The 17,279-nt window shown below is 33.1% G+C and overlaps 3 protein-coding genes across 4 annotated transcripts; 2 read left to right on the top strand and 1 right to left on the bottom strand.

The window, feature by feature from the left end:
- Positions 1-1,682: 1,682 nt before the first annotated feature.
- On the bottom strand, positions 1,683-5,851 carry LOC108324321 (uncharacterized). Of its 2 annotated transcripts, none has more exons than XM_017557249.2 (4): positions 5,637-5,682; positions 3,991-4,087; positions 3,264-3,393; positions 1,683-2,102 (listed from the first exon to the last, which is right to left on the bottom strand). In XM_017557249.2, exons 2-3 carry the CDS (start codon positions 4,079-4,081, stop codon positions 3,269-3,271), a joined length of 216 nt encoding a protein of 71 aa, XP_017412738.1. In that variant the 5' UTR covers positions 4,082-4,087; positions 5,637-5,682; the 3' UTR covers positions 1,683-2,102; positions 3,264-3,268. The 2 variants fall into 2 exon arrangements, 1 of the variants encoding a protein (XP_017412738.1); XR_008248038.1 differs by lacking the exon at positions 1,683-2,102 and adding an exon at positions 4,459-4,683 and having other exon boundaries at positions 2,719-3,393; positions 3,989-4,087; positions 5,637-5,851.
- A 4,397-nt stretch (positions 5,852-10,248) lies between these two features.
- Positions 10,249-10,874, top strand: LOC108325247 (probable histone H2B.3). Its single transcript, XM_017558286.2, has one exon. The coding sequence runs from the start codon at positions 10,332-10,334 to the stop codon at positions 10,749-10,751; it is 420 nt and encodes a 139-aa protein (XP_017413775.1). The 5' UTR covers positions 10,249-10,331; the 3' UTR covers positions 10,752-10,874.
- Positions 10,875-14,915: 4,041 nt separating this feature from the next.
- LOC108324906 (uncharacterized) lies at positions 14,916-17,129 on the top strand. The gene is made up of 3 exons (XM_017557852.2): positions 14,916-15,407; positions 16,058-16,387; positions 16,541-17,129. Exons 2-3 carry the CDS (start codon positions 16,073-16,075, stop codon positions 16,925-16,927), a joined length of 702 nt encoding a protein of 233 aa, XP_017413341.1. The 5' UTR covers positions 14,916-15,407; positions 16,058-16,072; the 3' UTR covers positions 16,928-17,129.
- Positions 17,130-17,279: the final 150 nt, after the last annotated feature.

Raw genomic sequence — 17,279 nt, 5'->3', positions numbered from 1 at the left:
AGCTTGCAAATGACAGATATTCATTCAAGTAATATTTATTTCTTGTGATCCATTGGACACTCTACACGTTTGACAGGTGCATTTGAGCATGCTACTACAGAGTTTTTCGCGATCAATAGGAAAACGGTATAACAAGACAATTTTATTCTATGCACAAGAACATTGATCAATATAAAAAAAACTGAATGATAGGAAGCAAGGACCCAAGGGCTAGCCAGCATATGCATATAGATTTTTTGGTTACTTCAAATGTTGATTATCTTTCCTTTATAATAAAAATTGATCATTTTTATTTTTCCATTTTTGCAAAGGCAACAAGTCATGCAACCAACAAAAAGCAAGCGATTACATTTAGAATATAATCCAAATACTTGAACAATATGTATTTAAGATGTATGTATTACATTTTCATTTCTTATTGCCAATTGATTGATAGAATTAAAAAAATTCTATTGACATGAAAATTAAGCAGTTTCCCTCATTTAATAATAAAATCAAGCAAATCAAAAAGAATTTTCAATTGCAATTCTATTAATTTAAACGACAATTTTCTATTTATAAACGTTTGCTTTCTTTCCTATCTATTTTAAGCTAAGTTGAACCCAGCTAGAGTTGGAAAGAAATTTATTGTAGCTTTCAAGTGAATTTAAGTTTGAGGGGAATTTTGGCTTTATAACTTATTTTGGACAAAACGTATTAAATATGTTTCTATGTTTAATGAAAACTGAAAATTAGTTTGAGTGTTGCAACTGAAATCTAAACATACCCTAGTTTTATTCATGTTCAAATTAAAGTTAAACGAATTAAAAAATATTTATACTTAGGAAATATTTCTTTTAGACTCAATTCAAGTATTATAATGGACAATTTGATATTAAAAATAGTAAAGTTAATTGTATGATGTTAAACAAAACAAAATTGAAATTAATTAGAAGGATACGATGCATCAAAGTTGGTTAAGCAAGGCAGAAGGGGAATCCGATTCAAAAGGGAGAGGTGATGTACGTTGGTTCAAGTGCTAGGCTTTGTTTTTTGAAAAATAATTTGCGTAGAGAAAATAAAAATAATGTTTATAGAAAATATGATGTCATAAGAAAAAAAAAGTATAATGTTTGGGATTATATCATCACTCTCGTTTTTAATTGAGCTTAGTGGCTTGAAGAGATATTCTATTTGTGGGAGGAGCTTACTTCCTTTGTTTGCTGAATCCATGGACAAAAATGACGGCCACTTTTATTAGTACACTAAACTCTGAACGGTAGTCATGTAGAAGCTCATACCAACAATCACAAACTTTGCCAAAGAAGGAAGAAATGGTAAAACCTCAACTAAATGCATTCACAAGTATTTAATAAAGTTTTCAAACGCTGAACTACCAGGCATGGTCAAACAATTCTCTTTTCAAGAATCTCTCCTTGCATGGCCACTGCAGAGGACAGATCTCTGTCATGGGCAGTCTAAAGCAAAGGCCAGTTTGGACTTTTTCACAGAACAGCAAGAGACTCCATGGACTTGTTCCTCGCATTTCCCCACTCTCACTTCCTCACAAATGAACAAATATAAACAAGAAAAGCTTCAAATCCATCATCCTCACACATATACAAACAGAACTTTAAGGTGACCTATTGACCCACATATCAATTAGTTTAAAAAACAAAGTGTTCAACCCGAACCACCACATATTAAAAATTAAACAAGCAGACTCATTTAATTTTTTAAAAAATTACAGTTTTTTAATGTGTTTTCTTCAAGCTTAATATATAAACTGGAATCTTGTTCTTAACTACTAGATTAACCACGAAAAAAAAATCCTCAAAAAAGCGAATAAAATCCAGCATGCATCAGTCAAGATCCACGGGGCAACATTTGACAAAGTAACAAAATGGCGCAATTGATCAAATTTTGGATTTAAGCCTAAGCAAAACAGATGGCACGTTGCAGATGAGGAACGAATCAGTCTAAGTTCAGTATGTCATCAGTCAGAGGCCAGATGGTGGCTAGACATGCAACTCTGCAAGTGCTTGCATACTTTACATTTGGAGACGGGCTACACATCACAGATGATGGCTGGGGACCAAGATCCTCTGCAATTTTTCAACGATCTGCATCAATCTCATCCATTAAAATCCTTACATTTTTAAACTAACAAAATTTGGGAATTTTTTTATTGAGATAGTGAGTGTGAAAGCTATCGTCACTTAAATTTAGTGCTTTTCTGTTAATAAGTTTCAGAACGACATCAGTTTAGACTTGTAAGTATAACATGAAACACAGATATGGGTTACCACAAATTACTTTAGAACACAAACAAAAGGAATTAAGCTGAGAAGGAAAGAAGATTTCTTAATACAGAACCGATAAGCAAACCACAGCATTCAAGCTCAAGAAAGATTGACGAAAACACACAATGACAGGGTGGGGCAGCGAAGGGGTAACTGTAATTCGAACTCCATATTAGTAAGGGACCACCATATAGAAAAAAAAAATCATTGATACTTAAGCACTTAACAGATTGTGAAGCACACTCTACTCTAAGATAATTTGGATAAAGCTCTCAAAGAACACTTATAGAAGAAATAAAATAAATCAAACTTCTCTTAAGTGAAGCACCTCCAACCATAGTTCATACTTTTCCTACTTGCTATGGCTATCATAGATTCATGATGAAAATAAGCTAGTATGTACTTCAAAAATAATAGACAAAGAAGGTGACAGTCATGAAGACCAAATGAAATTAGTGAATTATGATTATGACAGTCCATGTAAACATTGTTGAAGCTCTACGATGGGGCCACAAGAAGCAGCCCCAAAATGTGTTTCTCCTTCGGGTGTAGGAGATGAAATATCAAATATCAATTGAAATTGTAGAATTAAAAAGACTTGCATATAAGAGGTAACGAAGCAATTTAAGAAACATTTGCGGTTTCTTTTGGTTGAGAACACTTGCACTCGTCTTGGTGTAGTACGTGTATCATATTAGCAAGAAAACACTGAACACTTCTTCAAAAGTCAAATAAAATATATAAAAGATTCAACGCAAGATGGTAAAGTTGAAGGTTGTGTGAGTCATCCCAAAGTTGCCATGATTTGGGGTCCAGCTGACAAGATGTAACAAGCAATCCACTTTGTGGGATGGACAATACCAGATTCAGTTTCATAATAGAATAACTAGTCCAATTGTTATCATTTTATTCCAGTATATTCTCGAATAAATCTTGTGTTCTCAAAAAATGACTAATGGATTTTAAGAAAATGCTTCATACTTCAGTCAGGACTTTTTTGTATCTTCGGCATCAATATGTCTCCAGGGGTTGAGAGCTTCTCTAATTGCCTGAGCATCCGGGGAATTCTCCCAGGCACGCTTTTCTGACTCCAAAACAGTTACTTTATCATCTGTAATAGAAGGCAAGGAAAATTTGAAACAAAATCATACTTTTATAAAGTCAAAATCCTTTGGTGAAAACAATCATGGGGGTTATCGCAATACCTTAGAAAACAATTATTAAATTCTCTACATATGCAAAATATCGTGTTTAGTGGGCAACTTGGCCAAGACAAATAACGTGAAAGACGTGTATAACAGAGTACACGATATTTTCGGAATTTCATTTTCATTGGAAGACCATGATGATGATCCGCGAAAAACATCACTACATTAGAATGCAAGATACTAATCTAGCAAACCAAAATCAATAATCAGCTAGTACTGGACAACTCAAAAGGCCATATCTTTTTCTTTTTCTTTTTTAATCCTTAATATGTTTACTAGAGGAGTATTCAAATCCACGACCTATCCCACTCTTCATTCCATTTTTAATACCAAACCAACCTTATAGCTCTTCACTCAAAAGGTCATATCATATTAACCAGAATGAAAATTTTATTAAAAATTTTAGAAACCCACTTCAACAACAGCATTAAATGGAAAATCAAGAAAAGGGTAATGCAGGGCAAGAGAGGTTAGAGAACAAGAGAGGAAAGTTCTCACACAGAAGCCAGTTTTGATCATGAACACCTCCATAGAAGCCCCAACCAAAGCAGATACAAACCCAATCTTCAAGTACCAATCAAGAAACTTCATTTTCAACTGAACGAAATGGAAACAATGATTATTGAAGTTAAAATATGAATACGCAACTGGTTAATTGCAAATTCAACACCACTTCTAATATAACAGAGCTGCAAGAAATAGTTAAAGTTATAGCACACTGTTCAAGTATAAACTTATTGTGAAAGACTACAATCTCAACTAATGTATGATTGGATTCACATTTTTATCATCTAGAAGCATTTGAAATAACTACAGCCAGATAAGGAGCAAATTGAAGGAAGCAGAGGACACGTTGAGATTCGGAAAAGTCTAACACATTAAACACTGGAGTTGATATCAACAACAGATGTTTCACCAAAAGACAAGCGAATAGACAGTTGCCCAAGATCCAAACACATGATTATTACCTAAATTGTACACTGCTCAATGCTGATTATCAGATCGACATTGAATTCAACTCAAACTCGACCCTAAAGAAAATAATCACTAACTTCAGGAAATGGTTTAAAATCAGAGAGAGAACACAGTGCACTCATATTCCCATGTTTTCGAGATTTTCCGACAAAAACATCAAATTGCAGGGAGCTTCAGTTCAGTTCTCTCTTATTCATCCTCTGATGTTACCCAAAAACCTGAAGATAATACAGAGAGAGAACTAACCATGTTAAACCACAATATTACTCCAAGCAATATTACTATACCATAGTACCCGTTCAACATGTTTAAATCTGACAGCAGTAACATCCAAACACCACACTACCTCCCTTCCTATTATAACCATAATAAGAACGAGCACTATCCACTTATACCATCAGCATTCAAACTGTCTCATTACAGAACATAATACCATTAACAATCCATGTACCGCTTCAGATATGATTTCCTAATTTGACCAATGGTTTAACTAAGTCCCTGCACTTTTTAATTTTCATTACCCTACCATACAAATCATATAGCATCAAAACCCGAACACCAAAATGCATGCAAACATATGTAATAAATGGCAAAAAGTAAGTTCATAACCTGTACAAGTTCACAGCCACCACTGGAATCAATTAAACTTAAACTTGAGTCAGAATCAGCAAGTACAGATTAGTCTAAAACGAAGGTCTCATCACATCACATGGCAATTCAGCATTTACAGATTTACTGCATCTAATTTCAAGTGTAAACTTAAATAGATATGGTCAGTTTAACCAATTAAACATGCAACGTCACAAACCCGTAATATTTATATAGGATCAGAGTACATCCCCTAACAATAGCTTATATAGACCATCCATTAAGAAATCCAGCAATCCAAAGAGAGTCGAGTGACCCTTAAAACTGATTGTTACAGAGCATATCTCAAAATTCTAATTTTTAGCAACACAGCTTCCAATCACCGTGTAATAAACCAATGTAGTCAAACACCGAACAAGATCATACATTTTCTGGCTCGAAACAATTGAACAACACCACATTATATCACAATTAATCCCCAAAGACATGCGAACGACAAAACTCACATCGGCAAATAATAAAACAACAGAAATCATCATTATCAGGTATCTCAACACACAAAGACAGAGTTAACTTCCCATACCTGGATTGAGCATTGGATGCTCTCCTTTCTCTCGCTCTCGCGCCTCAAACCTCTCTCCCTCTCGTAACCTAGGGTTCACAAATGGGCAAATAAAAAAAAATAACGAACGGGTGAAGGAAAATTAGAGATTCTCTTCCAACTCGTACCCCAGAACATAGCAAACAGCCTTACCACTACGTCAACTCACGAGTTTTAATTATAATGCTATTTAATAAGTATTTAATTTATACACTAACTCATTATAAAAAATAAAACATTTATAAAAATAAATCCAGCATTATTTGCACCATTTAGGATTTAGGATTTGAACGTGTAATCTTTAACATTCACAACAAACTCTTACCGATTAAGTTATACAACAATACATATTTTAAAAAAAGATATTTCATTAAGAAACTTATAAACATTATGACATTGATTTTCCGAATCTTACACTATCGGGATAGGGATGGCAACAGTCGGGTAGAATAAGGATAGTGTCTACCGTAACATGATTCGACAAAAAAAATTCACTCGATCCACTACCTGCAGGATACTTGCTTAAAAAATATTCGCGGATATTTTAAAATTCACGGATATCCGCATATATTTACAAATATTTTAAAAGATATATTTTTATAAATTATTAAAATAAAACTACAAAAAATATATAAAATATATTTTAATTCAATTTAATCTCATAAAATATAAATTAATATTAATTTTAATTAAATTTAACTTAATAAAATATAAATTAAATTTTTATTTTTATTTTTATTTTTTGCGAGTACAGATAGTATAATATCCACACCTGACCCGTTTATATGCGGATATTAAAATATTTGTTACCCGCAATTCGCGGATAATAAATATTCGTGGATACAAACTATTCGTCATGAATTTTATCTACAGATATATGTAAACGTAAATTTTTTTGTCATTTTTAATCGAAAGTGCAGGAATAATGAAGATTGGACAATGAAAGAATGAAAGAAGGAATTAAAAAAACTTGAAGGTTTTTTCATGCGTAAAAAATAAGTAACATAACTAAAAAAATCTAAGATATTACATTATCTCCAGCAATTAGTCCTGATAATAAGATATTAGGAAAAAAGATATTATTTTACCGAGTTCTAATATACTACATATTCTTTTAACATCTCTCACAATTATTTTATCAACAATAAAACAAAGTAATATATATATATATATATATATATATATATATATATATATATATATATATATATATTAATTTAAAAATCCAACTTCATAATTAGAAATAAATATTTTTTTAGATTCAACTTGTTTAATTAAATTTTGGGTGTTAACTTTAATATATTTATCATTAAGTATATTAGTGTTGATATCTTATGTGATCTATCATATACTACTATTTTCAATCTTGAAATTGAAATTAATATATTAATCTAAGTGTAAAATAATATTGTTTTTACAAGACCGATCAAACACTCACAATTTCTTAATGTTTCGGTCTTTTAGTCATTCTTTTCTTTAATTTGTTTATTTTCTAATATATTTTGTTCGTCCAATATTGTTTGGGTGGTATCTGTAGAAGATGTTTTGATATTTTAAATTAGTAAGTGTCTACGTGCAAGGGTATTAGATGGAATAATCAATGTAATGAATTATCTTACCTAGATTTCCTATTTATACGGATTGTAATGGAGTTTTACTTTTCATCGACTTAATTATGGCTAAATCATACCTTAATACAATTACTTGGCTGATTTGCAATACTTTTATTCTAATTAATCATGTCGGACACTGAATCGATCAGTCATATTCCAAATGAATGATCAACATGACCAATCAGCCTATAGGCTGAACTGCTACTCTTAAGCATTTTTGGTAAGTTGGAGAACGATGTTGATCGATGGCATCTAAGTTGGTTCTTTCTCATGGTTGTCTTATCCAGTCAGTTCATACTATACATGAATGTTTTTTTTTTCTCTTAGTTATCTCGCTTCTTATTTCAATTTAGTATACATCAATATATAAACATAAAAAGAAAGAAGTACGATAAGTAATCATTGAATAGAAGAAACCAGTTTGATTTTATAAATCACTTTCCTTTACCCACCACAGGAGACAAAAATGAAAAATGACATCATGAGCATGTACGAACGCATGCATTTCCATTATAAGTAGAGATGAAGAATTCACTTAATCACTTAGAAATGAAGAATTCTTTTTGATAAAGACTTTCTCTTTAATAAATAATCGTTTAATATAGGAAGCTCTTGCATTAAAATGAAAATGCAACTACAGGTTTAATAAGAGAAACATTGAAATAAAATTAAACAATAAATGCAGAAAGATTTTTATATTGGTTCAGTCTAACTGAGTTATGTCCAGTCTCCTTTGCCCTTAGAGGGTCTTACTATAATCTTTCACAAGATTACAACTGAGTATCTCACTACTCCTGGTATCCCTAGATAATCATGATATCACTCTGATATGGTGCCTAGTTGAGTTTTACGCACTCTTGGTTGTGCAATATTCTTCATCACTCCTAGTATCCCTAGACGCTCCTGGTATCACCCCTGATACGTCGTCTAGTTGAGTTTCACATTCTTCTGGTTTCCACTAGATAATCCTGTCATCACTCTCATACGCTGCCTAGTTATCCTTAATCGCCTGAGTTATACAATAAGTGTTTTAATTATCTTCAGAATTGCAATCAATTGATTGCTTACAAGTTGTTAGACGATTACTCTCACAGAGGATATATGTTAAATACAATACAATCTATAGACTCAATAGCTTTTTATCTCTTTTCTCTCTTCTTACAAATCGTAAGTTGATATTACAATGACGCTTGAGAGTACTTATTGACTTTTGCTTTTTATCTTCTCAAATATTCTCTTTGAGATTGAGTTTCTTTGTGTTTTTCTCTAAATGATTTTTCTTCTCTTCATAGGATGATATTTTCATTATAAGCTATCCTCTTGATTCTTACTTCGAAAAATTTTCTTTTTAAAGGGTTTTTCAAAAGATATCTTTTAGACTGAGCTCTTGTCTTGAATCTTGTGTCTTATTTGTCTTGTCGTGTGAAACAGTCGTTGGTTAAAGTCAACTTGTCAAAGCAGGCTTGCTTTTTCAATACTTTGATAAAAGTAGGCTGTACTATTTTTCTGGCACGACTTCTAATGGTGTGAATATTTCGTGAATGTCTTCTTTGTCTCTTAAGTCCACTTCAAATATATTTCAAATATAGTAGGTGAATACGTGTATGCATAAAATAGAGTAGTTGTGCATGCAACAAATGTATGTTTTCTATTATCACTTTTGTTTTTTTTAACGTTGAACATTTAATGACATTTAAAGCTTATTCATAACAACAAAGTGTTTTTTACATTTTCTACGGTTGAGGTAGTGTTTATCATTTGAAGCTTTTTTTCTAAGATACCAAGCATTGAATAAGAGCTTCATCGTTGGACGAAATGATGGGTTTAGCTCATGGTATCGTCTAGTCTATTGTAAACACTTTTAAGAAATTTCTTTCTTTAGCTAGAGCATTTAACACGCTTTTGTTTTCTACATGTTTTTGGATTTTTACTTGAAACTTTTAAAGGGTTTAGCAAAAAAACATTGCCTCGACAGTTTATCACTTTTTGAGAGTTTAACTAATTACCATTTTGTATATTATAGCTTACGCGTTTAACATAAGTATCATAGATGCTTTGACTTAAGAGTCGTGTTGTGTCTGGATGTTTTAGTTTTGGTTGTTCTACATTTCATATATGTCTAAGTGTTTTCCTATGTTGCTAGATGATTGGGGATTTTGAACCAAACACTTATGTTTTTGCTTATTCTATTTTAGTTATAGCACCTTCAGATTCTCATTTCGTTTAATATTATTTGGTTAAACTTCAAAACACATGAGAACGTTTTAACATATAAATCTTATAGATGATTTATGCCTAACTTTCATGGAACTCTTTAGATTGAAATTCCATGAAATTGATTGATTTATAGTTTTTTTTTCACTCTTATATACTTAAAAAATTGTAATAATTATTCATCATAACATATATAATTAAGTTTTGAATAGAAAAATTATAAATTAAATAAAATTTTAATTTAACTTGGTGCTTTAATGATGTGGAAATATCCATACATGGCAAAATTTGATTTATTTGTTAAGTGATGTATTTTTTTTGGAATGATTTTGTACAGAGTATAAGAGATAATTAATCTTTGAGGGTTAGGATAAGGGGTTTTAGGATGACAATTGTTTGCTAATAATTTATTTTTTTAATATCTGTATAAAAATTAAATAAAAATAAATTAAGCCTGCCCTATCTTTTTGTGTTTTTGTACCTGGGCTTTATTCGGGCTGGCCTTTTAGCCTTCGATATTTATCCCGAGCCCAAAAACAAAAATAAAAACATAAAAACAAAAACTTGAAAACGTGCCACAGTTTGGACTCCTACCAAGTGGTAAAATCCAAAGCGAATTCCTCAAGCAGAAAACGATACGGTGAAATCTCAGCCGTTGACTAACAGAGCTAAAAGCAAACATCTAACAGGACACGTCGACGATCCGTGTGAAACCCTTTTCGCCAATAAGAATCCATCTCTTATCCCTATATATATTTCCACTCTTTCCCTTTCACTCATCGCATCACAATTCGGTCACCCTCCTTTGCCCACGAAATCACAACAACTTTTCGACTTTCCCGGTTTTACGATGGCGCCCGCAAAGGGTGAGAAGAAGCCGGCAGAGAAGAAGCCAGCGGCGGAGAAGTCTCCAGCGGAGAAGAAACCAAAGGCGGAGAAGAAGATCTCGAAGGAGGGCGGTAGCGACAAGAAGAAGAAGCGCGTGAAGAAGAGCGTTGAGACCTATAAGATCTATATCTTCAAGGTCCTCAAGCAGGTTCATCCCGATATCGGCATTTCCAGCAAGGCCATGGGAATAATGAATAGTTTTATCAATGACATCTTCGAGAAGCTTGCACAGGAAGCCTCTCGTTTGGCGCGCTACAACAAAAAGCCTACCATTACTTCAAGGGAGATACAGACTGCGGTGCGCCTCGTGCTGCCCGGTGAATTGGCCAAACACGCCGTTTCTGAAGGCACCAAGGCCGTTACCAAATTTACTAGTTCTTGATTTAGGTTTTTAGGCGGTTCTTTCGCGGATCTAGGGTTTCATGTGGATCAATTTTTTTTTGGTGCTTTAGTTCGTACATGTAATGATCTAAACTGTTTTTAATGGAAGCTTTACTTTGAATAATTATACTTTCGAAAGTATGTATGAACTTTTTTTGATTTGATTTTATTGCGTTAAACGTTGATTCGATTGTTAGGTCTTAATTGGATTGTTGTTTTGTTAATTGTTAATTTGATGAACCGCCTTTTTGTAGATTATATTTTTCTCTTGATTCCTTATGGTTTGCAGAGAAGTTCCGCTTGGTGTAGTGATCGTTGTGTTTTTGGGAAGACTTAATTTGGTAATTTGTTTTAACAACTAACTATAATAAAATTGTCACTTTATATACTTGAAGCTCGCTTTGATAGGTTTTTGTGTAGGTGTGTTTTAGAATAGTGAAAATACGAAGTATTTTGTTTTGCAATAAAATAAGGGGATCACAGTAAGATATACTGCAGGAGTAAAAGTTATATGATAAAAAATAATTGCCTATTCTCTTAAAGTGAAAACTGAATCAAACAATTTTGAGGCTTTGAATTGCTTTGTTTGGTTAACGGACCACGAAAAAGAGGACACTTCTCATAATTCGATAATATAGGTTGATTTATAACACTACAAAAGTTTAAATTATGAACGGGGTGATATGTTTAATCACTGAGTTTTTCTATCTATATTTTTATAATAAATAAGACACTTATAAAAATATAAGTACTTTCAATAAATTTTGGATATATTAAATATTTAAAATTTAAATGAAATTGTTATATTTTTATTAAATAGATAGTATAACTTTTATTTTATATCATTTTGTATTGTGATTAAATAAATCAATGATATTATTAATAAATAATGTAAGTCAATTGTAAGTAGATGTAGCATTACTATAATGACATCAAATCAGAGTTTAACACAATCGTAAACAATAGGAAAAAATTGTTTAATACTTTTTATAGGAAACCAACTTAATTTTTCATTGGTCTTAAACAAAATAATTAGATATAAAGTTGAAACAACTAATCAACTATTAAAATAAAAAAAAATATATTCAACTTTTATACTAAATTAGTTCTATCACAATATATACAACATGATGGATTTATCTTGTTAAAAGTGATGTATTATGTTAACTTCTAGAAAATTTATCTACTTCATATTATTCTTGAACAACATTTTCATGATGTTTAACAACATCAGTTTGTTGTTGTTCAATAACATTCTTGTGTTCTTCATGAATCATAATGATGTAATGCTCTGGTTTCTTTAGGACAACCCCTTCTATAATATATAATATGAGTCAATGTCATCATGGATCTCCTACTAATATGACAGATTAGTTATAAAATTTTACAACTAAAAAAATAATGAGTGTTTCTTCCTCCATCTCACTTCTATCTTCCTGCATCTTCAACTTTTTTGAAATTTTTATGTTTATCCCTGTCAGAAGTTCAAACATAGAAGAATCTTTTGATCGCGTGCATTAGATTCTGTTTCCATTAAAAGACCAAAAACCCTACACCTCCTGTGCTCCTTTCTCATTACAGAGTTCTTTACCGCACTTCATTCTCACTTTTCTCCTCTCCCTCAGCAAAGCCTTTATCGTAGCCGTCATTGTCCATCGATGTTCCATTCCGTGGTTGTCGATCCAGTGCTGGTGAGGTGCAATGGCGCTTCTTCCTCTTCTCTCTGTGGTTGTTTGGCTTAGCGTCCAGGTAGGTGTTTCTTTCCTAAAATTTTGTTTTTACATTGTATGAAAATGGTAATGATGCTATGCTTAGATCTGTGTTGTGTATGAAAATGGTATGATTGTGTGGTTGGATCTGTGATGAGCTTTGGTTGAATCTCGTTTTTCATGGGTTCTTGAGTGGCTGCCGAAGTTGGAAGCGCGACGGAGAGGCTAACACACTTGGAATGACGGTTGAATGACTGTCGGGCGTTGGAAGCTCGGCGAAGTGCTTACCGTAGATGGTAGCCGCACTTCGAATTGCGTGGATGGTAGCAGAATGAAGACATAAGCAGAAGGCTTTACTAAATCATACGCCAACATACAGGGTCATCGGATCTCACGTAAACTAATTGAATTTTTTATAGTGATTATGTTGAAAGTCTGGAGCATACAGAATGATTCTCGTTTATGGGTTGATATATAAGTGTCCATTTTACCTATTGTGTGAAAATATTGAGTTATATAAAAAAATATATAAACTGAGAATTAATTAATTGATAACAAGTCTTTAAATACATCTTTGCTAAGATAGGATGAATGACACTTTGAAATGTCAAGAAGATATTTTGTAGTTCTATAAGGCGTTCCAAACCGCCCAATTGTTTCTATCATAGTGCAACAGGTTCTAAAGGAGAAGATCTTACAGGACAACATTATAAAAAAGACACAACCTTCAGTCGAATGATGTCTTTTGCTTAAGCAACACCTCCTTAATTGCTTTGTCCAAGCTCATGTATGAACAACCACAGGTCTTGTTGCCTCCTCCGCTTTCTTCTTTAACAACATCGTCTTTTCTCTCATCTTCTTTCCCTTCTCCCTTACCATCAACTCATTCTCCACCTTCTTCACCTCCTCTCTCTTCGCATTGCTATCAATCTCAATCCCAATCTCCCACTCACTACACATATATATATATAGTTTGTTGGTTGTTCTGCAAAAAATGGCTAGCACAGGGTTAGAACTCCAGCGCAAACACTTTCAGTCGCCGAGTTCCATCCATAGTGAGTTAGAGGGGTGTCGAACTTCGAAGTTCAACAGCCGCACTTCCAACTGCATCACTACATAATTGGTGTTCGACGCCAGTACACCCTTAACCGAGGTTCCAACGCCGGTTAAGGGTGCTAATGTGTATCGTGAAAGACTCTCGAACCCGCGAATCTCTTCCAGCACCTTTCTCCTCCAAGAACCACCACAGCAAGACCACCACGATTACCACCAATGTATCACTACTTTCACAATATAACCTCTCAGAAATAAAACTCAATGAAACAAGAAAGAAAGAAATAAAACACTAGAGAAATGAGATGGAGGTGCATGCACAAACTTATAGTACAAGGTTAACAGTGGAGAAATAAGATGGGGTGCATACAAGGGGTTATAGTATAATAGTACAAGATTAAGGGTTGTTGGTGGTTGAAAAATTATTAAACCATCGTTACACTTAGATTTTATTAAATGAAGGACAAAACTATCAATTGAAAGGTGCATGGAACAACACTAAAAAATAATTAACTGAAATATTATTTTATTTTGATTACGTGATCTTATATCTTTTAATAAATTGAGATAAAAAAACATGTTACAATCTACTTTATATTAATTATAAAATCTTATTTGTATAATATAAAATATCATTTTCTATCAATCTTATAACTTTTTAGCTTTTTACATATGAAAAATAAGAAAATAAAATAATTATAATTTTATTTTATATTAAGTTTAACATCTTATATTGTACACTAAATAGATAATTGTATCATATGATTGTCCGTTCAGTCACAAATCGAATGATCAATTTTTACTCGACTTCATGAACAAGTCACTATCAAGACCAAACCGTCATGCAAGTGAATTGATGGTCGTAGTTCAAGACAATTAATTTTAATATTGACCAACTTAGAAGTAAAAATGTGAATATCAACCATTGAACTGTAATTAATCTGATATTAATAAAAAATCTATTAAAAACCAATAAATAAAGAGATAGATAAACTGTATGTTGAGCTTAATACAATTTTTAAATCCTAAATGACTCTTATACCGTTAATCTCGATCTTAAATTCCAAAACAATAATAAAATAATCTTAGATATAATGGACAAAGACTTATAAATTAATTAAACATAATAAAAAAAAAGTGAATTTTGTCGTTGATGAAGAAGATTTAAAATAAACTAATTACTTTGGGTGGTTACGCACATAGTATTGCTAAAAAAAAGTGAAGTGAAATAAATAAAAAAAGTGGAATTATCTGTACCAGAGTGTCAAAATTGGGGCTTGACAGGGTAATTGGTCTAAAAAGGTAATGAAACGTGTACGTGTAGATTTCTTCAGACCAATCCAATAGAATTCCCTCCAAGCTAGCACCAACTATAAATACAACTTCTCATCTTCTCCAAAACCCATTTATCTTTACGCGTTTTCCTCTCCACGTTACCCAGATCTCTCCTAACAAATAACTCTCTCACTCATCCTGTCGCGTTTTCTTCCAATCTTCTTCCTCTCTGCATCCATCTCTAATCGAATGTCCTTGCAGTTGAAATCACACAAAGCCTTTCCAAATTCGGTGTAAGAATTAGGGTTTCCACGATGCCTTCGCTTCCCTTTGGACTCCTTCTACGCCATTTCGTTCCTTCCTTCCTCATGTTCCACGCTGGATCCTCCGCTAGTCGTCTCAAGCATCTTGAAAAAAGTGATCGGCGTTGTAGTCTTAGTTAACAACAACTTTTCTTCCTTCTCTTTCTCTCTTCTCTGTTCCTGCCTTTCTCAGTTTTTTCTTCGTCGATCTTTTGTTCACGAAATTCGGGATCCAGACGTTTTTGACCGTTGTTTCTGTTACTGTTGTATTGACTTCGAAGACCATAAAATTTTGCAGCTGTAATCGCCGTCCATTAGGTACTTGATTTAGATTTCGTAAAAACTGGCTGATACCTTTGCACGTGTTAGGGCATGTTTGTTTGTGTTTATGGAACAATAGTGATGTTTATTTGGCGTTTTATCTGCCTTTTTATACAGATTGTCTCATGTATGCTCATTTTAAAATATCTATATAATATATAGTATAAAACGTTATCACCTTATTTGGCTTTATTTTTTACTGCATTTAAATAGTAGTCTACATTTTAAACTGGAAATTTCCTGTTATGTTTATAATAGACAAAATTTTCGGCCGATTTGAATTGATGGACAATGTTGCTTTTTATGTTTTAATGCTAATTTCACTAAATGAGTCATGCTGCCATTCTAATATGAAAACGTTACATATGGGACTGGTAGATTTAGCCGGAAGTCTTTACATGTTTATTCATTCCAATTATTAATATCCTTCCTTGTTCTATTGTTGCTACTTCATTGTTACAGCTAATATTTGCGCCGTGATATTGATTAATATCTTTTTTTAGCTCTTTGACTTCTACGCATTCATGAGAATAAATGCACAAAATGTGTTTGGAATGGTTTATTCGTTAATGCTTGTGTATGTAGATTATTGGTGGTGTTTTTTCTTTTGCTTATTATTCATCATTTTTGTCTGTTGTTGCCTGTAGAGCCTAATACAATTAATGGGCACGCCTGCTGTTGTTAGTAATATACCAGGCTACATCATAAGTAAGCTTGAAGGTACCTTTATTGAGTCACTGCATATACAAGATGCTTTAAAGTTGGAACAAGCATATGAGGTGGATCGTTTTGATAATTTTTACCTGGAGGAGGAGAATTCAAGTGGTGGTTTTGAAACGCAAGAAACCAAATTAGAGATTAAGTGCTTGAAAGATTGTTCAACGTTTTCTTATCCTGATATGTGTCTTCCTTCAAGCTGTTCTGATGAGGAGACAGATAAATCACTCTCTAAGCAATCTCGTCAAAACTACTGCTCAGTAAGTTGTTAATGTTCTAATTTCTTTACAATGGTTTGTTCCGGTTTCTGCTATCTGCGCTTTTAGGCTGCAGTATGGTCTTGGGAGTATACTATAAGCAGTTTTTATTTTTGGTTATTTATTTCGATGTTTTCTTTGCTATATACACCACAGGCTCCTGCAAAACTTGTATCTGCCATGAAGGGTAGCCGTGAAAAAGAAAGGGGATCTCAAATTAAATTGACTGTGAAATGGGCCCCTGATGTGTATGATCCGGTACCGACATTGTCATCACATACTGTTAAACACAAGAAACATCAGAAACCCAGGATGAGGAAGAGTGAAAAGAAAAATGGAAAGAAGAGCCAGAAGGTAAGTTACTCTAGAAGAAGCAGCAGCAGCAGCAAAGATAAACAGTATCGAAACAGGTGGCTGCATTCTGGTGAAGAAGTGTTTGAAGCTTCCACTGATCTTAAAGTAGTTAAGCATGATTCCTACTGTGCAACTAGCTACTTAAAAGCAATTACAGAGGTTCACTGGCCTATTGGAGAAGCGCTGTAACTCGATCGATCGTATCATGTATCGAGACTGCTGCATAAAAAGATAATTTTCTGTTTTGTTGTATGATGAATAGATTGACCAAGACCGTTGGAAGCAGAATAATGAACGATACATATCCTTTTTTGTTAACTAATTAGGCTTTTAGGTAACATGGCTGGAAGGATATTTACACGGCAGGTATTTACATGACTATAGCTTCTGCACACGCCATTGAGAGTAGATGTGTTTGCATAGATAGCTTTTATTTTCAGTGGCCACATGGTTCATAGCCATTGCTTTCATTTACCAATCAGCAATTCGGGATTCCATTATGAGCACCCACACATACCTCAAACATCATACATCGGTCTTC

This window comes from Vigna angularis, chromosome 3, assembly GCF_016808095.1.
Source record: "Vigna angularis cultivar LongXiaoDou No.4 chromosome 3, ASM1680809v1, whole genome shotgun sequence".
NCBI lineage: Eukaryota > Viridiplantae > Streptophyta > Magnoliopsida > Fabales > Fabaceae > Vigna > Vigna angularis.
This window is presented reverse-complemented; position numbering and strand designations above follow the sequence as displayed.

Excerpts from the sequence above, each read along its gene's own strand:
- LOC108324321 (XM_017557249.2), bottom strand. The coding sequence starts at position 4,081 with ATGAAGTTTCTTGATTGGTACTTGAAGATTGGGTTTGTATCTGCTTTG. Across the intron at positions 3,394-3,990 it reads CATGATCAAAACTGGCTTCT|ATGATAAAGTAACTGTTTTG; the intron begins GTGTGAGAACTT and ends CTTCTATTACAG.
- LOC108325247 (XM_017558286.2), top strand. The coding sequence starts at position 10,332 with ATGGCGCCCGCAAAGGGTGAGAAGAAGCCGGCAGAGAAGAAGCCAGCG.
- LOC108324906 (XM_017557852.2), top strand. The coding sequence starts at position 16,073 with ATGGGCACGCCTGCTGTTGTTAGTAATATACCAGGCTACATCATAAGT. Across the intron at positions 16,388-16,540 it reads CTCGTCAAAACTACTGCTCA|GCTCCTGCAAAACTTGTATC; the intron begins GTAAGTTGTTAA and ends TATACACCACAG.